Here is a 26,466-nt window from a genome sequence, read left to right as displayed (position 1 = left end):
TTCTGGACTGTAAGACAGGAACCCCAGCCCCAGGGACCCTCAGCCTGGACCCCATTTTCCCTCATTGTTTCTGGGCCATTATTCTTCTTAAGGAAATCTAAGCCCAAAGTAGGGAGCATGAAGGAACTTTCCCAACCTCTTACCTTTCCCCTCTGACCTCCTTGGCTGGCTATGGGGGGCAGGGATGGGCTGGGGGTGGCCTATGTGGCTGAGATAGGGTCTCAGGTCTCAGGAGCCAAACAGGAGGAGGGCAGAGTAGTATGGGTTAGAAGGGAAAGCACACTCACCCTGCCTTTGTCTTATTTCATTGTTGTCTTGTTTCCCGTCTGCTCTACCCACACTGGAACGTGAGCTCCGCACAGACAAAAAAAAAGCCTTATCTGTCTTGATCACTCACTGCTATAGCCCCAAGCCTGTAACAGTGACTGGTGTATAGTAAGCACTTAGCAAAATAAATATTTGTGACTGAAAGAATAGCATGTAAGAGTCACACCCCATCTTCTGCCTCTGACCCTGAGCCAGAGAGGCAAGATCAGGCCTGGAACTGAGTCAAATCAGGAAGCAAGAGGAAGCCGGAGCGGGGAAGAGCAGAGCCCCAGATTCAGCCATACCCAGGTCCTGGCCTGGCTTTGGCACCTTGTGGGGCCTGGCACTGGACCATCTTGGATCTCAGTTCCCTTGTTTTTGAAACAAGGATTATACCACATACTTCATGCTCTTGGGTGAGAATAAATGAGAATTAAATGTGGAAAATTGGCACACAGTAAGGCCCTCCTTCCCAGATACCCTTCATCTCTGCCCGCGTATGCTTTGTAAGGGAAGAAATTGCTTTAACCAGATGGTGGGAACTGAGTGCTCTGTCCCCTGGGGCTGGGCAGTTGTATATTTTAGGAGAGCAGCCTGTGAAGGGCAATGCCTGACCCACAGCCGAAAATGGGGCATCATTGGTAGAAGAGCTAGGCAATAACAGGCTCCAAGGGCAGTGGAAGGTCTCATGCTGCTACCTCTAGCACATCAAGCTTGCAGCTAGGAGAGAGGCCACTCCAGTGTCGCCTCTGCTTCTGGAATGGGATGAAAAGCAATACATAGCAGGCAGTTTGGAAAAAGAATTTTATTAGCTTCATGTGAAACAGCTGCCATGAGTCAAGACAAAGATGGCGACAGAGCTCTGGTGTCGTCCAACCAATGGCCTGGGAAAAGCCCACCTGTTCTCTCTACCTCCTTGGACCAGGGTCTAAGTCAGGGTCCCAAGAACACCCGGCATCTTGCCCCCTCAGTGCAGGTACAGAAGTGGGCAATGCATTCTTGTTAGACCATAGGTTCTCCTGCTTTGTAGATATCTCACTGAACAGGAAAATGAATCAAATTACCATTTTAGGCATTCAGATCAAGACTGAGCTGACATACCAGCCACCGTCCTGGATCAGGTACCAGGAGTACAACATTCTGAGCTGCCAGTCAGAAAATCAACATTCTGGAGGGCCGCCCAGAATTCTAGAATGCAAAATAAGAATCCCCTCCCTTTCTAGATGGTTTCCTCAGGAGCTCCACATTTTAGAATGCCTGTGTTCCAAGTCAACCAGAAATCTGATATTCTAGGTTGTCAGCCAGGAACCCAGTATTCTGGCATGCCAAAGAAGAATCCCTCCTAACATTCTAGATGGTCAAGCAGGAATTCAGCATTCTAGAATAACAAACAAGACCACGATATTCCAGGTAATGCGTGAGAGACACAAAGTTCTAAATGTCGACCTTGATGCTCTTGATGCCAAACCCAAGACCCAACATTTGAGGCTATCAACCCTGGACTCAGCTTTCTGGGATGACAAACACAAAACCCACCCTCCAGCTGCTGCTCCACCCGCTCAGAGCTCTGTGGATGGCCGCTCCATACCACGCCCGCCATCCTGGTGAGGGTTGGGCACGTGGAAGGAGACGTATGGACAAGTCTTGGTGTTGAGGCAGACCAGCTTCTTCAGCGTGGCTGTCTTGACCATATTGAAGCCCATCTCACCACCGAATGTGCTCGGCTTCCAGTACTCTGGAGAGCAGATGGGATTCCCTAGGAGGCCCTTGAGGGAAAAGGGAGCCCCAATTTCTATCATACTCTCCCCAAAGATGGAGTTTGGATGGCACTTCTCCAGAAGCAGCCCCGGGTAGAACTCCAAGGCATCGATGTGTCCATACAGCTCCTCCAACTCGGCTGCGATCTCCTTCTCCCCTGAAAGGGGGGGAAGCTAGAGTCAGAGACGTGGTGCCATTAAGGTCAATGAGGGGAGGGAAGCTTCTAAGCCTACTTTTTCTGGGGAGAATATGGGACTTCAGAAGAGCAATTGAACAATTGAGCACATGCCCTAACATCTGGCCTGGCTGACCAGCCCTTCTCCAGGGCTGCATCTAGGGAAGAAATTTGCTGCTAAAGAAGGAATCTAGAGCCTGGATCGGCCACCAGACAGCATGTGGCCTTGAGCAACTCATCTCTCTTCTCGGTGCCCTAACTGCCTGATGGTGACTACAGGGAGATGCCATCCATCTTGCTTCACAGGCTCATTGCAAGGACGTATGCTGGTGCAAGTCCCTTCATTCTGCTGGAGCTCAGAGATGTAATATAACCTGTCCCAGCTCACAGAGAGATTTAGTTACAGTGTTCTTTTCCCCCTCTGGACTGTCACAGGAGATTAGAGTGACAGAATTATGGGGAACTCACTCCCCACTCAGTGAGGCCCACACATTCATAGATAGTGACCAAAGGGGACAGATGCAGAGCTTCCCTAGCCACTTCCTCAAACCCACACTCTATAAGGCACTAGGGTCATGTCACACACTGGTCAAACCCTCCCACTGTTTGTGACAAGGGTTCCCAAACTCTTGGCTGCCCAACAGCTGGAATCTTAAAAAAAGAAGAAGAAGAAGAAAGTACATATATTATACACACACACAGACAGACTCTTGCGCACCATGCAGGCCTACTGAATCAGAATCTCGGGGAGAGAGATCTGGATTTGGTATTTTTAATCAGTTTTCTAAGTGATTCTTAGGCAGCTGGTCCATAAGTATGTATTTAGGAACCACTAGGTAGAGTAAAACCCAAATTCTTTCACATAGAATCCACAATTTGGCCCCAAGCTCCCATCCCTAACCCCCGCCCTCCCCACACATAAGCACCTTGCTCCAGCCGCACCCCTCACTGTCCTCCCCAACAGGCTCATTCTTTATGACCTCTGTGCCTTTGTACTTTCTGTTCCTCCATGTAGAATGCTTTTCCCCCCATTCTCCATCCAGAAAATCCCTATTTATCTCCTTCAAACCCAGCTGAGAAGCCACTTTCTTTCCCTTCACTCCCTTCACCGCCCCCCAGCACCGTGCTCACACACCTCTCATGACCCCAACAGTCAGAGCGTTGGGGGCTAACACCCCATTCTGTTTCCACAATGTCCTCCTCACTTTACTGAAAATCCCTGAGGGCAGGGCCCGGGTCCAGGAAACAGCTGCTCACCTGTGAGCTCCTGGAAGGACGTGTAGGGCCTCATGCCAAACCTCTTGCGGTACTCATTGAAGGGCTGCAGCCGCAGCTCTCGGGATTCCTTGATGGCCTCCACAGCCACGTGCAGGACGTGGTGGTCTATGTTTCTACCCCCGCCAATCTGCCAAGACATAAACATAGCTGCAGTCTGAGAGCCAGGCCACGCTGTCCTGGAGGAGGAGTTCAGGTCAGGAGCTCTTCCCAAGCGCGGAGAGAGCACGGCTGCGCCCAGCAGCCACCATGCTGGGGACCCGGCCCCACTCTGCTGCTGTCATGCTCTCTCGGAGACACCTTTGAGTCTTTGCTTCCTCATCATTAAAGTGGCAGTGGGCCAAGAGGACCTCTCCAGTGGCTCACCAGCCACACCACTCCCCAACCCTTTGCATCTAGGTGAGATCCCAATATTCCATTACAGAAGGTTCTGCAACTATTAGTTTTAGCAACTAGGACTCCATAAAGATGGCCAGTATGGCACCAGCCAGGAGCTCAAGCAGAGGGGAAGGGCATTCTGGCTCTGGAAATGAAATTTGGAGGGGCAGAGGGGTTTCTGAGACAGCAAATGAGAAACAAAAGGATGGACGGATATTAGTTTTGGGGGCTGAAACTTTTATGGCATTCTTCAAACCCATTCTTATCAAAGAATACAGATACTTCATCTTTCAAGGGGGTCCTGCTAAGGAGTGTTTTTCTATTGGTTTTCATTCCCTGTGTCATAGCATTGAGAGTCAACAAAAATTTAATAATTAAAAAGTGAACCACTATTAACCAACCACCATTAGGAAAGAGAAACTCAGAGCCGGATGGTAGGATCACACAGTATCATGTCACTCCATTCATTCCAGATAAAGCCACTCATGGGAACATAGGTGACTAAGTCTGTTGGTTCTCCTTCCTTCTGCCAAGTCTCTAGGGTGGGGAGCGGTCATAAGCTAGCAGGGAGGGAGCTAAAATCTTGCCATGAAAACTACAGTGTATACACACAAAGCTTAAATAAACAGCTCTGCCAGTTACAAGCTGTGGGACCATTGTGGGTTGATTTGTGTCCCCCAAAGAGATATGGTGAAGTCTTAACCCCCAGCACCTGTGAATGTGACCTTATTTGGAAATAGATGTCATCAAGTGAAGAGGAGGTCATAGTCCATTACGGGGATCCTGATCCAATGACTGGTATCCTAATAAAGAAAACAGAGCCTCAGGGAGACTCCATGTTGGAGTGATGTGTCTAAGAGGATTGCCAGTAGCCAGCAGGAGCTAAGACAATGGCATGGAACAGATTCTTGCCGGGAGCCTTCAGAGAGAGCGTGGCCCTGCCCACACCTTCTAACCTCCAGGAATGTGAAATAATAAAATAAACTCAGTTTGTGGTCCTTTGTTATGGCAGCCCTGGGAAAGTCAGCCAGGGACCTTAGGCAAATTACTTGTTTCAGTTTCATCATATGCAAAAATGGGGAAGGTAAGAGCACCCATCTGATATGGTTGTGGGGAATGAGCAAGATAAAGTATGCAAAGCAGTTACCACAGCGTTGGTCCCATCGTAACCCCCAAGATGGCAGCCATGTGTGGCAATGATCAGGAGAAGCCCTGTTTTACTACTTCTCACGCTCTCTCGAATATCCTGAGAGCCGACACACTTCTGTCACCCTTCCGCCTTGGGCCTAGTACAACACCAGGGCTTTTCACACAGAGTGATGGCCGTTCCTTGAAAATGCTTTGCAGTCCATATAGCCCAACATAAATCTACTGTCTCTGTTCATGTCTGTGTCCCCACAGAGAACAGAGGCCATAAACCAGCCAGCAGCTGCCCATTGGTGGCAGCGCATGCTAATTCCAGTCCAATTACCAGTGGTAACCTAAATGCACATGGTGTCACGATGTCACGATAGGGCTTGGGAACAAGGATCAGAGAGAAGCAGGGCTGAGGGGAGCTGAGACAGAGGAGACAGGGGCTTCCAAGCATGGGGGGAGGGGAGATTTAGGAGGGAGCTGGTTAGAAATTCCAGGGAAAGGGCCATATTAGTTTGCCAGGGCGGCCATAACAAAGTATCACAGCCTGGGTAGCTTAAACAACGGAAATTTATTTCATCACAGTCTGGAGGCCAGAAGTCCAAGATCAAGATGTCAGCAAGGTGGGTTTCATTCTGAGGTCTCTGTCCTTGGCTCATCTTCTCCCTAAGTCTTCCCACTCTGCACATCTGCAGCCTAATCTCTTCTTCTCATAAGGACACCAGTCACAGTAGGGGCCCACCCTTGGACCTCATTTAACCTTAATTACCTCTGTAAAGGCCCTGTCTCCAAACACAGTCACATTCTGACGCACTGCTTGTTAGGACTTCAACATATGAGTAGGGGGGTGGGGACAATTCAGCCCATCACGGAGGCCTGTAATTCAATAAAGACCTGCTATGTGAAGACACTTTCACATATATTACCATACCCTGAATGTTCTCATGGTCCTCAAATTGCCATGCCCTCTGACCTCCAGGCCCTTGCCTTGCTGTCCGCTCCCCCAGAGCACGATCATCCCCTGCCATTAACACTACCTCTTTCCCTGGGAGAGCTCTATCCACCCTCTGGATCTCTGCTCAGACAACATCTCCTTATCTACAGCTCTCAACTCTGGGTCCCAAGCCCCTTTCCAAGTGCCCAGGGCACCAAGGTCTTTCTGGATTGTGGCTCTTAACATGCCCTTATAGTTCTGCTAACATCAGAAAGCACCTGGCCCAGTGCCTGACACAAAGCAAGTGCTCACATGATGTTAGCTGTTATATGACAATGGTTCCTCACTAGGGTGTCAGTGCCAAGGGGACAAGGACCCAAGAACCACGTCTGATCTTGCTCGCCACTCTATCCCCAGCACCTGGTACTGTGGAATGAACAAAAGAGCAAGAGGAGGAATGAAGGAATGGTGGAAGGAATGTCAGAGGGACACTCGCCCCATGGAACAGAAAACAACACTGGGATTTGGGTCCAGGTCTGTCACCTCCCAGAGCCCACCTGCCCTCCCTGCGCTCTCCGCAGAGGCTTACCCGGCCAGCGCTCTGGCGAGAGAAGGCGTCCACCAGGGCCTCGACCCCATAGTCCACGAGCATGGAGGTGTTGAACAGGAACTGCTTGTAGCTGTACTCCTGGGAGCCCAGCTTGAAGGAGTCGGGCATGAGCGGGTGCCAGTGGTAGAGCTGGTTGAACTCCATGGCGATGCGGTTGCGGTACTGGAACTGGGCGCCGAACAGCAGTTCCGGGTCAAACTTCAGCCGCAGGAAGTAGCCGCTCAACTGCTGCACGTACTCCTCAATCACAATCTTGATGGTCTCCCCTGGGAGGGAGGATTGGGACAAGTGTCAGGGAAACACAGGGACCCAGCCACCGGGCTCGGGAAGCAGGCCGGTTCGTGGAAAGTGCTTGCTTGCTCTTGGCTTCTTTGATGTTACTGTTGCTGTTGAATTGGGGGGGGGGGGGGGGCTTTCCCTTTGTCTTTTTGTTGGGGGGGTTGGTGAAAATGGAGCCTTCTGTCTCAGGCTGGACCGGTGTCCCAAGACAAGCCACCGGGCTACTCCCACGTTCCACAGGGAGGCTGTCGGCCCAGCTAAGCAGGACATGGAAAAGAAGAACCCGAAAGCGGGAAAGTGGAGATTGGCTTCGTGGGAGCCTTCAGCCTGCTGACACCCTCCGGGGGTGAGGGAGGCTTCAGAGAGAGCTCTCAGAGCTGCCACAGCAGCAAAAGAGGGAGGCTGAGGATATAAGATGACTCTAGTCCCACGTGCAGTTCTCGTATGTTCTTACATATCAGAATTCTCATAAATACCTTTTCTCTGCCCTCTCAGTAACCAGAGCAAAGAGCCAGGGAAGAAACACACTGAACATTCCATAACAGAATCAAAACTGGTTATCTAGATAGGAAAAGAAACTGATGATTTTGGCCAATTAGCTCCAAGACAAACTGGCTTCTAGCAAATTGATCTGGAGCCGTGAGACTTGCCATCAGCAAGCTCCAGAGCCTGGCGTCACCATTTCTAGTCACCCCCGAGCTTGGGCTGTGTCACTTCAGCTCTCTGAACCTCACCTTCCTGATCTGTAAAATGTGTGTGACGATGCTACGGATGGGGCTATTGGGAAGTGGACAGCAGCTGCGTGGCCCAGGGCCCGGCATAATTGGGACTATGACCACATGCAAGCAGGAAGGAGGAGTGCTAAGTGTAGGCGTGCGGGGAACCCCTCGCCACTCAGGAAAGAGCTCCCTTTGGGACGTGGCAGCCGGGCCCAGCTCAAATCTCCCTCTGCTGAGAGGCCTTGGAGATTTCACTTAACCTCTCTGAATCTTAATTTTTACAACAAGGGCAATCATATCTGGTTAGTAAAGTTGTTGGGGAGGATTAACCAAAGCACTGGATTTATAGCTTCATCACCTTTGGTCACAGCTTCGATACCAGGCAATATGTTGGGCAGCCTTCAGCCACAGCCTTGCCCTCTTTGGTCAAAGTGTCCAAAATGCTGGGACTTCAGAACCAGCCCCCTCTCCTTCTTTAGGCTGTTCCTATCCTTGATGCCTGGCTCTTCCAGGCTCTAGTGAATCAGGCAATATAATTGCAACCAGTCATGCCCAGTGATGCCCAGAGGCAGGGGAAAGGGATCACTGGTGACTCAGAGTGAACACGGTCTGGACAGTGGTGTCAGGGACCAAGCTCCCAGGCAGGAAACCATCTGACATTTTAGGCTGCTGACTCGCCCCCGTAGGGGACACAAAAATATCCTATCCCTGAGGCACCCAGAAGCTACCAAACTCCAGGAAGGCAGATACACGCAGGGCAGAAACATGAGGATTCCGGAAGGCTGAACAGGCTGGAGTCTGACCTGCACAAGCTGGGGATGTCACTATGTGCCTCTGGGGCAGTAGATAGGGAAACAGATCGGGGTAGCTAATCAAATCTGCCGCAAGTTACCCAGCTAATGATCGACCATCACGGCCATCCATTTTCCGAAGGCCTACTATGTGCTAAGTGCTTGTCATCATCTCAACAAATCCTTACAACCATCATTATCCCCACTACCCAGATTTGGAAACTGAAGCTCACATAGTGGAAGGGACCTGCTCAAGGTCTTATCTAGCAAGCAGAGGAGCTAGGGTCCTAATCCCAGCTCTCTCTCTCTCCCCCAGCCCCCCAACACCTGCTTTTCAGGACAGAGGACATGACCTTCCAGGACAGGGCTGGTCTGGAGTCCTCACCGATGAGGATGAGGCGGGCCGTCTGGAAGAGTTGCTCATCACCCCACGTGGGGTGCTCAGCCTTCAGCAGGTCACACACGCGGTTGTGCTCGCGAAGCCAGAGCGTGGCATAGAGCATGAGCCCGGGAAGCAGCCCAAACACCTCCTGGCCCACGGCCATCTGGCTCTGGGGCAGAATGCCCGGCGGGTAGTGCATCAACACGGGCGCCTCCTCCACCGAAGGGGGGTACATCTCTCCGTCCAGCACCTGCGGGATGGGACCGCCTGGCAACCTGGGGCCAGGGTGGGTGCCTGCACCTGCCACAGCCGACGCCCTCCCTACTTACAGCTGCCGCATCCCCCAGAGTGACTGCCCATCCTCCCTAACCAAGGCCTGCTGGTTCTAACTGATCTAAGTCTTTCTTAGAACGGGTCCCTTCCTCTCGATCCCCACTGCCACCACCTGCTTCTCGCCCACCCTCATCTTCCACGCTGACCCCTCTCGTCAGTGGCTCCCTATGTCGACCCGTGCCCCCAGACGGTCCATTCTCAGCACCGCGCAGCCAGAGTAACCCTTTAAAAAACCCAAATTTAGTATCGTGCCCTGGCTTCAAACCCTTCCAAGTTCTCTCTCGGCTCTTGGTAGAAACTGGAAATCCTAAACACGCCCCAGAGGTGTTCTCCACCCTCGCCGGCAGTCATTCAGGGGCCAGCCAGCCCTGCTTCCCTGAATTCCTTCACTCCCTCTGAGCCTTCTCCTCTCCAAGTCCAGGCACTAGCCGCCTGCAAAGCCCATCCCCCGCTCTGGGCCTCCTGAACTCCGCCTCATCCTCCCTGCAGCTCTTACTTTCTCTGACCTTCCTAGGGAAGCCTGCCCCATCCTGGGAGCTGTCTCATGGCTTCTCCCTAGTGGGTGAGAAGTCTCCAAATATGGCAGCTTTTTCATTCAGTCAATCAATACGCTACTACCTGCCAAGTACTGGTCTTCGCCTTAAAGCTTCAGCAGAGCACGTTTTGCTTGGGTTTTGGTTTGTTTAGATTTGTGAGGTCCGATATGGCAGCCGCTAGTCACCTACAGCTGCTGAGCACTAGAAACGTGGCTGGTGTGAATGAAGAACTGAATCTGTAACGTTATTTACTGTAGATTTCAATTTGAAAACTGATCCTTCAGCAACTGGAAAATCTTTAAGTATGCTCAGAACAACCTGGGCACGTGAGTCTACTTTTCAGCTGTAACTTTATGAAATCTGAACACAGATCGGATATCCCCAGTGAAAAGTTGGCATCCAAAGTGAAATGTGCTGTGAATATAAAATATAGATCAGATTTCAAAGATCTAGCATGAAAAAAAAAGAATGTGAGATATTTTATTCATAATTTCTGTATTGATTCCACATTGAAATGATAATCTGGCTAAACATGGGGTTAAATAAAATAAATTATTAAAATCCATTGCACCTGTTTCTTTTTACCTTTCTTAATGTGGCCACCAGAGAAATTTTAATGACGTATGTGGTTCACGTTATATTTCTAGTGCTAGTGCAGACAGAAGCTGGCACCCTAGTGTTTGGGTGTGGCCCCTGATGGGCTGTGAGTTCCCGTGAGGTCAGGGCCCATTAACTATCATGGTCACTGCTCAGTCACCTGCGCCAGGCACATCATAGTGTCCAAATGATATGGAGGGAAATTCAGTGTATATATGCAGACTGGAACTGTCCATCTCCTATCAAGCCCCAAAGTCCACCTCCCAGGAGAACATGAGAGGCCATGTCTGCTCCTGGCCTGGCACCTTCTCCCAGGGTTCATTGTCTCTCCTCCTCTGCCAGGGAAGACCACGGGAGGCCTCCCCCACTGCCCCATCCGCAAGCCCAGCGCTACCTGGTACTTGAGTTTCCCATCCTTAAAGAGCCGCAGCTGATACTGACGTTCCAGGTTGTCCCCATAAATGTGGCCGAGATCTACCTGAGGACAGAAAGAGGGTCCACTCAGATCACCAGGTGTTGCCTCAGCGGCGATGACCTGCACGTGCTAAGTTAGGTCCAGAGAAGTCCTGAGCCCCTCCTAGGTACTCACCCCATGGCCCAAGGCCTTGGTGAAGCCAGGACCCATCTTGCCAGAAGTTTTGAAGAACTGATGGGTGAAGTGTTGTGCAAAGAAGGCGAACATGAGGTTGGAGCCTTGGGGGTCAGGTATGAACTTCCTCCTGAGCAGGAAGCGACGGCCCAGGAGCTGGGCATCTGGCAACTGCTTCTTCCCTGGTTGGGGAGGTGGGAAGGGGCAGTAGCTGCCTCCTGCCTCAGTCTCCCTGCCCCAGGGCCTTCTGGGCTCACCAGACCAAACAGGTCCACACAGGAAGCCCAGAACAGCCTTCCCTCCTACCGGATGGCCCCTTGCACTTTCTCTACCAAAAGACCCTATAACTATTTACGGGTGAAATGGCATGATATTTGGAATTTGCTTTAAAATACTCCATAAAAAATAAGAGGGGTAGATGAAATGAGATTGGCAAATTATGGGTAGTGTTGAAGAGATGGATACATCTCAACTTCTGTGTGTGTTTGCAACTTTGAAAAGGTTAACCCAAAAGAAAGAAGAAAGAAAAGTAAATAAACCAAGACGAAAGAAAGAAAGAAAAAAAAAGAAAGAACTTGGACTCCCTGGCCCTGGAGCAAGGTACCCTGTGTTTGAAACTGGGTGCGCCCCCTGCTGACTGTGTGAACATAGAGAATTTGTTTCATCTCTCTGAGCTTCAGTGTCTTCATCTGTAAAATGGGCACATGATACCTATTTGATGCAGCATTTTGAGGAGTGCATGAGATAATGTGAGCATGACTGAGAACTGGTGAGATGGGGTCTTGTAAATCAAAGATCAGCAAACTTCAAACTTCTTCTCTAAGAAGCCAGATTGTCAATATTTTAGGCTTTGCCAACATACGAGCTCTGTCACCATCTACTCTGCTTTGCTGTTGTAACAGGAAAACAGTCATAGATGAGACCTAAACAAATGAGTGTGACTAAGTTCTAATAAAACTTTATTCACAAAACAGGGAGTGGACTGGATTTGGGCTGTGGGCTGGAGTTTGTCAACCTATTTTAAATGATGCCAGTCTTTCTGTCTGGGGTAAAGACAATAGGTCATCTTGAAGCAGGTGTCTGTCATCATGAGAATAAGTATTAAGAGACTTCCCTGGGACACCTGGGTGGCTCAGGTCAGTTAAGCGTCTGCCTTTGGCTCAGGTCATGATCATGAGGTCCTGGGAGTGAGCCCCCATGTTGGGCTCCCTGCTCAATGGGGAGTCTGCTTCTCTCTCTCCTTCTGCCCCTCCCCCACCACTTGTGCTCAGTCTCACTCACACACTCTCTCTCTCTCTCAAATAAGTAAATAAAATCTTAAAAAAAAAAAAAAGAGCCTTCCTTAATTATGTTCATGTCAGATGAGTCAGTATCCAATGCTCACACAGAAAGGAATAACTGAATTTTTGTGTTTTGGTAAAGACATCCTTTCATAATACCTCAAGTGAGGCCCCGTGTTGAAGGTTCAAGATCAACAGAACCTCCCTGGATTGAGATGGCCAACTGGTTTCCTCTGGCAGGCAAGGAGATCAAGCACCCCAAAGGAAACTCACCAAAAGGGAAGTTGGAGGGAGTGGTCTGCACCCTATAACCTGGAATCATCCCTCAGGTTGACATTGAGCAAGGACTGGTTCCCGCAAAGTGCTGGCAGAGTCCAGAAACTCTGCAAGACCCAGCTATCTGGTGGAATAGTCATGCTTTAGGTATAGTCTCTAAACATGGGAGTGCAAACCATCAGAGTAGTTAGTGCCTTCGAGACCCAAGGAAGGACATCAATACAAATGCAAGGTTCTGAGCGGGCAAAAACTCAACAACCACAGGGCTGCACCCGACAGCTGTTCAACAGTGACATCACGTGGCAGGAACAGAAGTGATGGCAGTGGTGGACCAGTGTCTCTCTTGTCCCCTCTATACTTGAAGCGGATTTCGTGGCTCTGAACTGAGTAAACCCCTGGGTTTTGGGGCAATCGAGGGTGGAGCAGGAAGAGGGACTAGGGAGGAAAGACTCCTGCCAATGAAACCAAGTGAGGTCTTAGGCAACTAAAGAAAAAAACTCTGACTTTATGTGTAAGCTACGCTGAGGAAGCGGGGTAAACTATTTACATCAGTAAAGAACCAAACACGGAGTTAGCACCCAACAAATAGCATACTACTTCTTCTTTCCTACATTTCAACTTTGAGGTCACCCCCATTCCGGCAGGATCCCACCAGTTCAGGAGACAAGGTTCAAGCAAAGAGGCACCCTGGAAATACAGAAGCACCAGTCTGACTCTGCTCTGACTTTCTAGGTGATGTCAGCAAGAGTCTCTACCACCCTTTCCTGTCCTCCTTCCCCAACCCTGTCCTTGTCTGTGATTCTGGATAAGTCATATGTCTTGCCTTGGCCCACCCGTCTGGGAAATGGGTCAATAATTGCTCTTCCGCCTGCTTTTTTCCCAAAGAGAACAGAGCATCTCCTGTGACCCCCAGGCCCAGCCCTCTAACCCCATCTCCATTACCTTTGGTCCCCATGGGCGTGGGGCAGTCTTGGGGCACAGAGGGCAGAACACGAGTGTAATAGCTCACATTGGAGAAGGACTCCCAGCTGATGTAGTCATGCGCTATGTTGTAGGTGGGGGGGCTGGGGATAAGGTTGGAACGCACTGCAGGGAAGGGGTGAAAATAGTGGTGACAAGGGGGCTCCCATCCCCAGTCCCACCTCCTTCCCGGCCTCCTCTTGGGTTGGGCTTGTTGAATCTGGCATCATAGTCTCCCCACCCACTGTCCTTATCAGATGCCAAGAATTCCAAGAGCTGGCAAGATGTCTTGCTCCCCAGATTTGGGGGGGCCCTGCCCTCCACCCACCTGTGAGTACCAGGCGCATGAGCATGTCACGGATGAAGGAGGCATTGATGAACTCCCAGAACCAGCGCCCATGCGTCAGCAGGAAGTGGAGGAAAGAGGGGCTGGGTCGCAGCGAATTCCGGAGCCAGGTCCACAGCTCGGCTGCGGGGGCAGTGGGAGCCAATCAGTCAGGGCCTCCTGGAAGGACCAGAAGTAGCCGGAGTGGAAGATGGGGACTGGAGACAAGGCCAAGATGGAACCAGGTGGAACATAGAGAGCAGGGTAAAGATGGAAGCTCGGGGGAGATGACACATGACAGAGCCAGAAGCAGATGTGAGGGCAGGGGACAGGGCCAGGCTGTGAGGTGGGCCAGGAGGAGAGGGTCAGAGCTCAAAGCCAGGTGAGGAAGGAGGAGCGAGCAATGGCCAGGGGCGAGGGCAGGAAGTCGGGGGGGGGGGGGCGGGTCTCGGGACAAGCCCAGGGGAGCAAGGGGGCCAGGACAGGAGTGGGGGCAGGAGGCCCGGCTCACGGATGGTGCAGTTGGGGCCAGAATAGCCCGTGCGGGTGCAGTCACACTGGTAGCGGTCAAGGCCGAAGCGGACACAGACCCCCTGGTGCTGGCATGGGTAGTAACAGCAGGGGTTCACTGCAGGGGAGAAGCAGAGATCAGAGACCACTCTAGAACCACCCCCAAGCCCCGTCCTGCCCCTGATGGGGAAGTGTGGGGCCACAAGTCACAGCTTTGTCCTAACTCACTCAGGGGCCCTCTCTGGACTTCAGTGTTCACCTTAGGGTCCTCTCTGTTCCCCGAGTTATGCACGGAAGCCCCCGCGGCCCTGCCCTGTTCAGGCCCTGCTCTGGTCTCCAGCCCGTCCCCCCTCCTCCCTGCTGCCATCAGAGTCAGGCAGGGGAAGAGTCCAGACCTCAACTGTGACACCAAAGGTTCAGAAACAGCTGATAAGATGCTGCAAGCACAGGCTTCTAGAGCGCTCACTTCCTGTCAGGTCAGAGCCTAGCACCAAGGGCAGGGTTTGTGGAGTTCAGAAAAGGGATAAGGAAGACAGGGTTCTCTCAAACCAGCTACCTGGACACTAGGAAGACAGGATCGCCCACCTTCCCTCTATTTTTGCAGAAGTGGGGTAGAGCGGGAATCATAATGCCCACTTGCAGAAGGGGAAATTGAGGCCAGACAAGGAGAACGCCACACAGGTCACCCAGCAAGTCACACCAGACCAACTGCCCTTCACTTCCACCCCACGGCCCCCAGACTTGACAGTCAAGACCAAGGAAAGAAGTTTCCCAGATCCTTGCAGACAGATGGTGGGTTTGAGGGGAGTCCCAGCTGCCTCAGCCCCTGTTCTTGATAGGCCCAGCCTGGGCCCATGTCAGAGTGGATTCTGGGCTCTAGGATCTTGAGGAAGGTCAGGGAAAAGGAAACAGGAGAGCTAGGGCTGGAAAAATCTCCTAAGGAGGTGCATGGAGCTCTGGCATCAGCCCTCCTGCCTCCTGGAGAAATCCCACCAGTAAAGTCCCTCCTGGTGTCTACTCCAGGTCTTGCTGACCACAGCCCCTTTGCTCAAATCCACACTGCTTTAGTGATTCTTCAACAGCAGAGTTAGAGACTTCTCAGAGCTCATTCGGTGTTCATTACAGCTCAGCAAGGGAAACTGAGGCTCAGGGAGAGGTGGAGGCTTGGCCAAGGACAGAGAACAGAGCTGGGCCTCCTGCAGACCCAGGTCTCCTGGATCCTGGCAGGGACTGCTTCCCTGGCCTCACACAGAAAACACCAGACTCCCTTGAGCAAACACATTTCCTCATCTAAGCTCAGAGCCAACATTACAGGGAACTCCTATCCTTTGTACAACTGATTATTGGGGGCCGAGAGGGTAACAACAGACAGCAGAAGGGTGTTGTGACCAGAGGGCATGACCCCGGGCAAGGACTAACAGCAGCACCACATGCCCAACACACACACACACACACACACACACACAGAGGCATGCCAGCAAGCAAGAAGAGAACCACAGAAATCATGCAAATAGTTTTGCTTAAGCCCTGGCAACTCCCCACGGCCTCACAATGGCATCTATGTGGAACCTTGTAGGGATGCAGGAGGAAAGGGCCGACGGGAAGAGGCCTGGACAAAAGGGTCTTATCAAGCTGACACAGGCAGCCCCGGCAGGCAGGACTCAGCCTCCCCTCCCACAGCCACAGGTCCAGAAATGCCAAGGAGCGTGAGTGGATAATCCCCCCCAGCTGGCTCAGGGCTCTGGAACTCTCCTCATTGATTCCTCCTGCTCAGGACACGCTGCCCATCTGCCTACCTCACCTGCCCAGGAGCCCCCGGAGCCCCCGCTGCCTGGCTCCCAACCCTGGTGCACAAGGCTAAAAGCCCAGCCCTTCTCTGGGCTGTTTTCCCATCCCTACCACAGCAGGGCTCTCCAAAGGACCTCAAGGGGTGTGGCAGCCCCAAGCCTTAGCCCCGAAGCCAAAAGCTCTTCTTCCTTTGCCCAGACTGCTGCTCTTCCTTAACAAACCCCTCAAGGACCACCTGACCCTCCCAGTGGGCTCACGCCTTGCTCACGCCTTGCCTCCTCCAGAAAACCTCCCCTGAATGTCCTTTGCCCTGCTCCATGTTCCCACCCTGATTGTCCATCACCCCGCTCCACGTTCCCACTCAACCTGCTCTTCTCCACCATGAGCTCCCAGGAGAGGGGGCCATACCTCCCCCAGTTTCTCCTCCCTAACACAGGCCACGCATACACGGGGGCTCAACCCAAGTCCTGGAGAGATCCAGCTGCCCAGGGGATGCAGATGTGCTGGCCACAGCTCGACACATGTTTGTGGAGTCAATAAAATGAAGCCAAGAGAATGGTGACCCCAAGCTTGGCCAAAGACACCTCTCATCTTCCCAGCCCTGGAAGCTGGCTCCGAGGACTAGCCTGGAAGCTTCCCACTTCCTGCCCTAGAGTTCTGCCCGGGCTCCTGCCCACGTCCCTCTCCTGCCAAGAGAGGCTGTGTCCAGCGGAGGCTCCTCCCTCCCGGACCTGCTGTCCAACTTTCCCTCCCTCCTCCTCCAATATCTTTCTATAAACACCAGCTGCCCTAGGCAGGAAAAACTCTCCCCAGTGAGGACAATGGCTTCCACTGGGGCCCCAGGGGGTCCGGGTGGGCAGAGAGGAGCCTGAGTGCCTCTTCCCCGGCATGAGCCTGATCACACTGGACCGTCACGGTGGCCAGGAAATCCGGGGCTCTAGCAACCACTCCACAGCTTGCACCCCCCCACACTCTTTATCTGCCCAGCACTCCCCAGGAGGGTGGATGAGACTCCCTGTGGCACAAAGGAGGGATGTGAGGCTCACTCACAGGAGACTGGCCGCAAGCCCCACAGCTTTGAAGTTGCAAAGCCAAGACTTGGACTCCTTTCTCTTTCCCCCGCTTCTTCCCCCTGGAGGTTCTTAGGCCTGGATTTGGGAAGAGGATGGGGTTGGATCCACGAACTGGGAGTGACCTCAGAGGGATCACCATCCCCTGCCGCAACTAGAGCTCTGGAACTACTCACAAAGAAAGGCTTTCCTTCAGTCTAACTTAAATCTGGCATGCTTTCATGCCAGCTCAGTGATGGGCTCAGTGGAGGACACCCTGTATAATAAACCATCCAGAAGGAAAACTGGGGAGATGCAGGCTCCGGATCAACCAAGTTCCCGGCACGGGGCCAGGTACCAAGTAGGTGCTGGGGAAATGTATGGAGAGAGTGGCTGCCCTTTACTGGGTGTATGTCTCTGGGCAAAGTGCCTTCCACCCTCTGGGCCTCATTTTTCCTATGTTTCCCAAAAAGGGGATGGAGCAGGCGGGCTCTAAGATGCCTCCTTTTCTGCCTCCCCTTCTTCTCTACTCTGGGTCAAGCATATTGGATCTCCAAATATCTCCATTATTTGCATCACTCTGAATCCCCCACCCCATCAGCAGAGAACCTTGCAACTTGCTCTCACTGAATCCTCAAGGCACCCCAGAGGTGGAGTTAGCTGATCAGCCCACTCATCCTGCACACATTCCCACAGATGAGGGCTATCCAGTACTGCCCGGTTCCAGAACTTTCTGAGGATTCAGGCAAGGAAATGTTCCCCAGCCCAGGAGTTAGGGCTCTGGGCACAGTAGGGGAACACGATGTCCTTCAGGATGCAGACCCACCGGGTAGCAAGAGGTTGAGCTGAAATTTCCTAAGAAGAATATTTAGAGAAGCTGCAGGGGCTTGGCAGCCAAAGAGAAAAAAAAAGGGGGGGGGGGTGCCCTGACTAGCCAGACCTGGACCCCAGCCCCTACACCCAGCCGAGTCAGCAGCCAGAGGCCAGCCGCCACCACCCCAGGCCCCGACAGCTGGGCCCACAGCTGGAAGAGGCGGCTGGAGAGGAAGCCCCCTCCTGGCCCACAAGCCCAGCTGGTGCTGCAGATACGAGGTGGCAGGCAGTGGGCAGCGGGGAGGCCTGGAACAGCCTGGGGTCCCCCGCCATGTGCCAGGGCTAACTGCCTCAGGACCCTCTTCCTGGCACAGAGCTCTGATTGCCAGGGCATGCCGTATCCCTAGCCCAGGAGAGAACACTAAGCCAAGACCAGGGGCTGGATGAACTTGAGCATTAAGACTCCCCTGGCATGGCCTTGCCCTCCAAGCCAGACTCAATCTCCTTCCGCACACGAGAAGCCAGCTGCCCCCAGAGGAGTCTGCAGCCCTCATCCCCCCGGGGGCCGGCTCTGCTGTACCTCTGAGGGCACGAACAGGCTCTGGCTTCCTGGGGCAGATGCCCGGGCATCGTGCACCTCAGTTCCTTCACAGACTTGAAGGACAAAGTACAGGCCCTGCACCCAGTTCGTCATCGCTCTTCCCTTTGACCCTGCAGCAGCCCTCCTTAAAGGCTTCCTGGCCTCCAGTCTCAGCCCCAAGTCACCTGTCCGACCCACTGAGTCCTGGCTCCTCACCCACATTCCGAGGCCATTGCCAGCCAGCACCTGCCTCTTGCCCTACTGCTCCCCATGCTCCCCTCTGCCTCCTGAGGTCCAGAGCTTTAGGCTTCAGCTCTGCCGTTGCTTCCATCAGAAAGCCCTTACAGAGTCTCATACTAAAGCCTCACTTCCCGCCACTCACCACCTCCTTCAGGGTCCAAGCAAACATCAGCACATCCGGGAAGCCCCCCTGGGTTCCTCACACTGGAGAGGGACCTGCTCCCTCCCCGGAGCCTCACATACCCCCCGTGTGTCCCTCAGTCATGGCCCTGACCCCCTCGGAGAACAGTCTCTTAGCATTTCTGACTCCCTGAGAGATGGTGGGCCCCTCCCAGTGCCGTGCCTCCAAGTCCAGCCAAAAACTTAAGTCAAGCCCTTGGGAATGTTTGTGGAGTGAAAAGAATAATTCCACTTAAACACTTATGATATAAAGATAAGTCCAAAAGACAAAAACAAAAGGGCACAGACCAGGGCTCACTGGGCGTTCATGAACACACAGGAAGACAGGCGGGCCAGCCCTTCGTACCCTGGGGGGAGGGGGTCATGGATGGGGCCCCAGAGGAAGTGCTGTGCCGATCCAGGGGCTGACAAGTCCAGTCACTGGGGCAACCTGATCAGCCCCGGGCTCTGCTGCTGGGGTCTCAGATACATGGCCCCCCCTCTGGGCCTCAGCTCTCCTTCTCTAGAATGGGGGTGACACATCTCCCTGGCAGGGCTGCTATGAGCACCAAGAAGTGGAGGCCCATAGCGGGGCTTTGCAAACTGTAAAGTGCTGGCCACACGAGCCCTCTTTCTCTTCTTCCCACCCACTGGTCCTTTCCTCCTGCCCAAACTCTGGAGCACCTTCCACCTTCTTCCTGGCTTCACCAAATGCCACCCATTCAAACCCTTTCCTCTAGGAAACCTGGTCTGATTCACATCTTTCTTCTCTCCTCTGAGCACCAAATCCCTACCGCAACACGACAGAAAGCTCAGACCCCTCTCCCCACCCCACCCCAGTCCTCTCTTGCCACCATTTTACAGATAGGAAGTGGAGACCCAGAGAGGGATGGATCATACAGCCAGGTGGCGGAGGAAGCTATGTCCAGGCCTTGCACACCTGCACGCGTGCGCACACACACGCACACACACACACACACACACACACATGCCGGCGGTAAGCTGGGGGAGGGAGGCTGGCTGAGAGGGTGGAGCTGAGTTCCTTCACCTGGAACCTGGTACATGCATGGTGGGGGGCAGGAGTGGTGGAATTTTGCAGGATCTGACTTTCCCCATCATCTTCTGGGTGATGAAACCAGGGTCCACGGAGGGGAGTGACACGGGGTGGGGGGGGGTGCTCTCTATGGAAAGACCTTGCAAAGCCTAGAGTAAGACAGATCAAGTTCAAACCCTTAGCCCACCATGTGCTGTGCAAGCTAGAGAGAATTATGGCGCCTACCCGAGCCTAAATAACCTGCCCGGGGGAGGGGGGGACCTCAGAGCTGAGGATTTAAACCTCAGGGGAAGCAACCCAGCTCTGTAAATATATTTCCACCTCCATTCTTTGCCAGAATGGCTGGTGTCCCCAGGACCCTCATCAAGGGAGATCTTCTCCCCTGGGGCTGAGAATCCCTACGGGGCCCCAGAAAGTTAGAGGCTGGAGAGACAGAACTTGCCAGAGGGTTTTCCCCCTGGTGCCTGCAGCTTCCCGGGAAAGAGTCCCCCCCTCCGCCCTCCGCCCCGCAGAAAACAGCGGGGTTGTTGGTGGCGGGGGGAGGAAGGGGCTTGTACAACTTGGGGCCCAGAACAGGTGAGGGAGCTGGAGAGGGGCTGTCCCTTCTCACAAGAGCCCAGTCTGCCCTCTCCCCAGAAAACACCCTGTAGCGCCCTAGGCAAGGCCACACACACCCGGGGCGGGGGTGGTCTTCAGAGAGCCCCTCTCCCACCAGCAGCCTCAGCGCCCTCCCCCAGCCCGGGCACGGAGTGCAGAAGGGGGAAGCTGGGTCGGCCCCAGGGCAGAGCAGGGGGAGGCGCCAGGCGAGGGCGCAGGGCTGGGGGCTGCCCGGGGGCAAGGAGGGGGCCGCCTACCCGGCGCGGGCGTCCGGGGGTCCGCGGGCAGGACGTGGGGCGGCGGCAGCAGCAGCAGCAGGAGCAGCGGGAACCGGAGCGAGCGACTCCCCCCTGCCGAGTGAGAGAGATTAGCGCGGAGCCTGGCCGTCGAGGCTCCACCCGGAGGCAAAGAGGTTTCCCCGGGGGCATCAGGGTCGGACTCACGGCTCATAGTTCGAGGAGGCTGGTGCGTGTGGGATGCAGGCGGCCGGCTCCTGGGGTGTGTCTCTGCCGGGGAGCTCCGGCCCGTCCCCCCCCCGCCCCGACCCCATTCCCTGGCTCCACCTCTCCAGGCCGCTGTCACCTCGGCAGCGCCGCCGCCCACTTCCTCCGCTCCCGCCCTAGCCAAAACAGTTTATTAATTATTCTGATTGCAGCGAAAGCGGGTTTTCACCCGAGATCCTTGAGGCACTTGTGTGTCCATTTTGGTAGATAGGAAACTGAGGCCCAGAGATGATGTGCAACGCTGAGGTCACCCAAGGCTGCAAGGCAGATCCGAGAGTATCTCCGGCTTGAAGCGGGGGCCTGAACCACACACCTCGGCCCCCAGAGAGGAAAGGGGGCTCGACAAGGAGCAGTCCAGGCTGGCCTGCGCATTGTTTCTGGGTGGGAAACCCACTACCCGCGACAGATCTAGGGGCTCTGCCCTCTGAGGCCACATGTCTGCCTAAACCTCTGCTGCCAGAAATGAACAGGATAGGCTCCCAGTGCAGGAGACTTGAGCTCAAATCCAGACTCACAGCTTACTAGCTGTGTCACCTTGGACCGGGTGTTTACCCTTTCTGGTCTTCAGTATTCTCATCTGCGGAGCAGGGATAATCATAAGCAGCATCCTCGAGGATTGATCTAAGATGCAGTGAGATCATGCACACAAGTCTACTGACGCAATGATGGGTTATTAGGAGGCATTGTTTTCAGAGATCTCCCAACTCCGATTTCATGGCTGGCCAGAGTTGGCACTCTAGCCGGACTCACATCTACCTGCGGAGTTTCCAGAACACCAATATCCGGTACCTCGATTTTATAGCTGGGGCAACAGATCCTAGCAGGGGGGCGGGATGGGGCGCTAGGACACACAGAGTCTCCTGGTCCCCATACCCACAAATTTTCTCCCTCAGTCTCCCCAGCACACTGAACCGTCCTGTGGGCTCCACTTCTGAGTCCTTGTGCCGGTTCCCAGGGTGGGAGGCTGAGAGCCACAGGTGCAGGGTGGGAACCATGCCAGGTGGGAGAGGTGAGATGTGCTGGGAAACCCCTCCTATGTCCCCACCCGAGCTGTTCCCATGCTCCGCTGGGACAAAAGCCAGCTGCCCCAGGGGGACAGAGCAAGCCAGGGCAGACCTGGGGAGGGAGTGGGGCAGAGAGAGGGCCTAGGGCCCTGGGGTGCTGGGACAGGCTTCAGCTTCCCCCCACCCACACCCCCATCCCCAACCACAGATCCAGGGCCCCCTGGCGAGGAGCCGTTAAGTCATGGATAATCAGCAAAAGGGATGGGGTCTGGGGAGAGATTCGGGGGTCCAAGTACCAAAGAAAAGGGGGCTTTCTGGTGCTAAAGAAAGGAGAGAAGAGCTTGAATGAGACCCATTTCTGCTACCAGGTCCTCCCTCCCTTAAGGCTCTGGGCCCAGCAAGTTCCCTGCCTGGCCTTTCTGCTGACTCCTTATTCCCAAACCAGCTACTAGACTCAAAGGGACAAACGCTTGGGTGGTCCTAGCCTTGGGAAAAAAGCCTGAGGCTGGGAGTCAGGAGACCTGAATTCAAAGCTCAGTTCTTCCAGGGCCTGACTTTAGACACGTCTCTGCCCCACTCCAGGCGGCCACTTCCCTGTCCGAACAATATAAAGGTCAAATCAGATGGTCTCTGAGAACGGTCTGGCATGGAGTGACTGGGCCCTCACTGTGGCCAGACTCTATGACTGGTGCTGGAGATACCCAGATGGATGCGATGAAGGAGAGGACAGAGGTGAGACAGTGGGCAGTCCTCCAGGGACAGGGTCATACTGACATATGGGGGAGGGGAAAGCGAGAGTAATGATGGCAGAAGAGGCGTCAGGGCTTGGTGACCGATTGGCACCTGAAGGAAAGAGAGGTGCTGAGGAGGGCACCTAGGTTTCTGGCTTCATGCTGGCAATCATACCCAGGGACGGAATCAGGGAGGGGAGCAGGCTGGGGGACATGGCATTTGAATTTGGACTCATTCTGTTGGGTCCATCTGGGCAGCAAGGTCCAGCATGCAACCGGAAACACAAAGGAGAGGTCCGGGCCGGCCTTTGCCCCAGGCCCCGGGAAAGGCCACCACACAGTGTCACTTTTCCTTGTCCCTCTAGTCCAAAGCCTGTGGCCTCAACATCTGGGGAGTTTTCCCAGTACTCGGGTTGGTGAGCTTCCACTGGCTGGGCAAGGCCCAACTCCAGTGTCCCCTGGCACACCGCCTCCTCCTCTCTGTGTCCTCCCAGGAAATTCCTGTGACTTCTCTGCCCACAGCAGCCTTCACGGCACGCTGGATCGTGCTGAGCGGCGGGAGACTTGGTCACCCTTGTATCCCCAGGACCAAACACAAGCTCTGGCCTACAGAAAATGCCTGCAAAGTTTGTTTGATTGAATAAAATACGAGTGATTGAATGAATGAAAAGATATAGACCTTCTACAAGTGGGTGAGGGTCCAAGGCCAGCTTCATCAGGTGACCGCCAACCCATCCATCTGCGGTGACCACCCCCAGAAAAGGAAGTGCCCGGCCTCAAGGTTCCCTGTCTTCCCCGGCGGGGCCCATTGGCCAGCACCCCCAACACTCACAGGGCCAGCTCCACCTGGGCCCTGATCCCCTCCCAGCTGCAGCAGCACCCTCTTCCCTCTTTCCTGTACCCCGCTGGCAATGTGGGTCAGGGTTTCTCCCTCTCTGCCTACCCCTACCTCGGGCTTCTGGCAACCCTCCCAGAGGCTCCAGCTAGGGCCTAGATTTCAATGCCCCTGGAGAAGTCTCGCCCCTGCTGGGTCCCACCCACTGTTTGGAAATCCAGAGCTGACTCCTACCTGAATCACACAGGGACCCAGCCCCACCCAGCCCCACCTCTGGAGGCAGCTTCTCAGACAGGCAGGAAAGCTCTGGAATCAACCCAACAGCTCTCCAAATCCCACCTCCCCTGCCCCCACCCAAACTCCTGATCAGCTCTAAGCCCTCAACCGTAGGCAGCCGACTGCCCCTCTTGGGCCTCAGTTTCCCCATCTGTAAAATGGGGTTAATAATTCTCCTCTTGCAAGAGTTACTGTGAGAACAAAATAAGATGGTCTATGTGAGCATCCCCAACCTCCCATAGGAGCTCAATGGAAATGCTTTACCTGCTTCCCCTTTTGTTCCTCATGCGAGCTGGAGGGTTTCATGCAAACTTCTCCTTCTCCTTCGTACCTAATTTACCAGTGCCAGGCCATGGCTGGGCATTGGCGGTAATAATAAAAATTGCTGGTGCTTCTCGAGTACCTACTCGGTGGCAGGCGGAGTGCCAGGTACCTTGCCTCCACCATCAGCTGTCATTTCTTCAACAGCCTTATAGAGTCTGATCACCTCCCGTTTTACACAGACAAGAAACTGGGGCCCAGAGAGCTGAAATGACTTGTCCAAGGTTGCATAACTGGTAAAGGCTAGGTGTCAAGGTCCAGTTCCTGTGTTCTGGAAGAGCAGGTATGGGACACCTCAGCCCCAGCAGAGCCAGCCAGCGTGTGGAGTTAGTGAAGAAGAAGCAGAAATGGGGTGGGGATGGTGGGGGGCTCTTTACCTCTCTTTCTCACTGAAGTCCTCACAACAGCTCCAAGAGAAAGGTATCATTAGCTCCATTGCAAAAGAGGAAACTGAGGCTCAAGGACTTCCCTAGTTCTTACAGCGAGGAGGAGGAGAAAGAGGACGAGGAAGAATTATAACCGAGGCCGGAACACATGCTGTGGAGCACACATTATGCTGAGGGGTCCTGGCACACACATCTCCTCTCTAACTCACAACAGCTCCATGAGATAAGTTTTGTTCTTGTCCCCACTTTTGTAAACGGGAAAAATAACTTGCTAAAGGCCACAGGCCAGGAGGTGGTGGAGGGAGGCTCTGAGCTCTGGTCGGCCTGATGTTGACATCCGCAAGCTTCATTCCCTGCTACACTCCATCCCTGGCTTTCTTGGATCCTAAACCCTGAATCTTTAAAACAAACACCCAAATCCTGGCGGAGGCAGGCCAAAAAGACAGATAAACAAGCAGGAGGTGGGTGAGTGGAGTGTCCCCAAGCTCCTCTGGGGAGTTTCCACTGCAGGGTCCCCTGTCCTAGGGACCTCAGCAGTAAGCAGCTGGTGCCATCTGATCTCTGATCCGCACAGGATGACTGAGCGGTCACGCCACGGGCATCCAAGCCAGCCCACCCCCACCAACAGCGTAATCTGCAGAGCGTCAGACACTAGCTCCTGAGATCTGGGGGCCCAGCTGCCTGTGACTAAAGAGGAAGGGCGGGAGGACCCAGGCTGTCTTGCTAAGAGAGCAGCAGCTCCTGCTGGGGCTGGAAAGTGTCAGTCTCCGCATCCCTCCCCTCCTCCACCACAGTTGAAGGAAGAGAAGCCCCTGGCAGAGCCTTCCTTTGGTGTGTGAAATATCGTCCTAACTCTGCCCAGAAAATTCAGTAGCTCCCATGGCCCCCAGACCTTAGCCCGGCCTTCAAATCTCACCGTTCCCTGAGCAGCAGGTGCCATAGAAAGAGCCCCAATATGGAGACCCAGAAGATTCAGTTATAGTAACACAACCTCCTGAACTCGCTGTGTGACCTTGGGCACGTCACTCACCCTCTTGGATCTCAGTTTCCCTACTTGTTAAATGAGTCTGTTGAATTAGATGTGTGAGGGTGGGGAGCAGAGCTTTTGGAGCCGGGCAGAACCGGATTTGGAGCCCAGCTTCATTATTCTTGCTGTGTGACTGGGAGCCTGTCCCACTGTTTCCTCATCTGAAAATAAGAACAAGAATAATATCTATTTCCTGGGACCACTGTGAGGATAAGACCCCTTAGCAAAATTCCCGGCACTCAGGAAGCGCTTGGTCAAGGATCACTATCGGTGGAATTCTTATACTTAATAATTGTATAACTAATCCAGTTCTGTCAGCGTGGTCCCAGATGTGAAAAAAAAACCTTGTTCTGGACACAAAAAAGAATATAAGGGGGAACGGTCGCAGTCAAGGGCTAGCCTCGTGCACCAGCAATGCATTTGGCCACATATAACAATGTCCCGAACATGGAAGCTGGAGAGAAGGAGGAGATTCTTCTCGCAGGCTCGGCTCCATCAACCCTCAGAACGGGTTGTATCCTCAGGCCGCACGTTCCAGGCTGGAACAGGGTAGAAAGGAGTGACACAGCCTTCCAGCCCTCTTGCCAGAACTCTGTCACATGACCTCGCTTGGCTGCAAAGGGGAATGGGAAATGGAGTTTTGGGATTAGGCAGGAAGGACGGGTGTTGGAAATGGAGATTGGTCCAGTCAACCTCCGATGTCTGCCAGACGCCGAAGGGTCTCTTTCTGGTGTGCACTGTGGTTTCTGATGTATGGCTTCTCTGGGAGAATCCAGGAAGAAGTACGTGCTGCAGAATCCAGAGATGAGCAGACTTGTTTGTCCCCAGGATAGGGTCTGGGAATTGCAGGTCTGCAGCAGGTCAGAGGTGGGAGCCGCCAGGAGAGAAGGTCCAACCCACCCACCCCTCTCCAGTGACAGGCTCAGAGACTCAGAGCAAAGCAGGGACTTGCCCAG

At 53.8% G+C, this 26,466-nt stretch overlaps 1 protein-coding gene across 1 annotated transcript; it reads right to left on the bottom strand.

Annotated features, from left to right (window-relative positions):
• Positions 1 to 1,096: 1,096 nt before the first annotated feature.
• On the bottom strand, positions 1,097 to 20,954 carry PTGS1 (prostaglandin-endoperoxide synthase 1). Its single transcript, XM_032418818.1, has 11 exons — positions 20,871 to 20,954; positions 20,685 to 20,777; positions 14,149 to 14,265; positions 13,641 to 13,781; positions 13,295 to 13,438; positions 10,797 to 10,978; positions 10,602 to 10,685; positions 8,745 to 8,991; positions 6,550 to 6,836; positions 3,497 to 3,644; positions 1,097 to 2,221 (listed from the first exon to the last, which is right to left on the bottom strand). Exons 1-11 carry the CDS (start codon positions 20,875 to 20,877, stop codon positions 1,866 to 1,868), a joined length of 1,806 nt encoding a protein of 601 aa, XP_032274709.1. The 5' UTR covers positions 20,878 to 20,954; the 3' UTR covers positions 1,097 to 1,865.
• Between the last annotated feature and the right edge of the window lie 5,512 nt (positions 20,955 to 26,466).

The sequence above is a fragment of the Phoca vitulina genome, unplaced genomic scaffold, assembly GCF_004348235.1.
Source record: "Phoca vitulina isolate PV1807 unplaced genomic scaffold, GSC_HSeal_1.0 scaffold21, whole genome shotgun sequence".
Lineage (NCBI taxonomy): Eukaryota > Metazoa > Chordata > Mammalia > Carnivora > Phocidae > Phoca > Phoca vitulina.
This window is presented reverse-complemented; position numbering and strand designations above follow the sequence as displayed.

Coding starts and splice junctions, on each gene's coding strand:
- PTGS1 (XM_032418818.1), bottom strand. Junction 14,266..20,684: donor CCCCCGGACGCCCGCGCCGG/GTAGGCGGCCCC, acceptor TCTCCCCTGCAG/TGAACCCCTGCTGTTACTAC. Junction 6,837..8,744: donor GGCCCGCCTCATCCTCATCG/GTGAGGACTCCA, acceptor CCTCCCTCCCAG/GGGAGACCATCAAGATTGTG.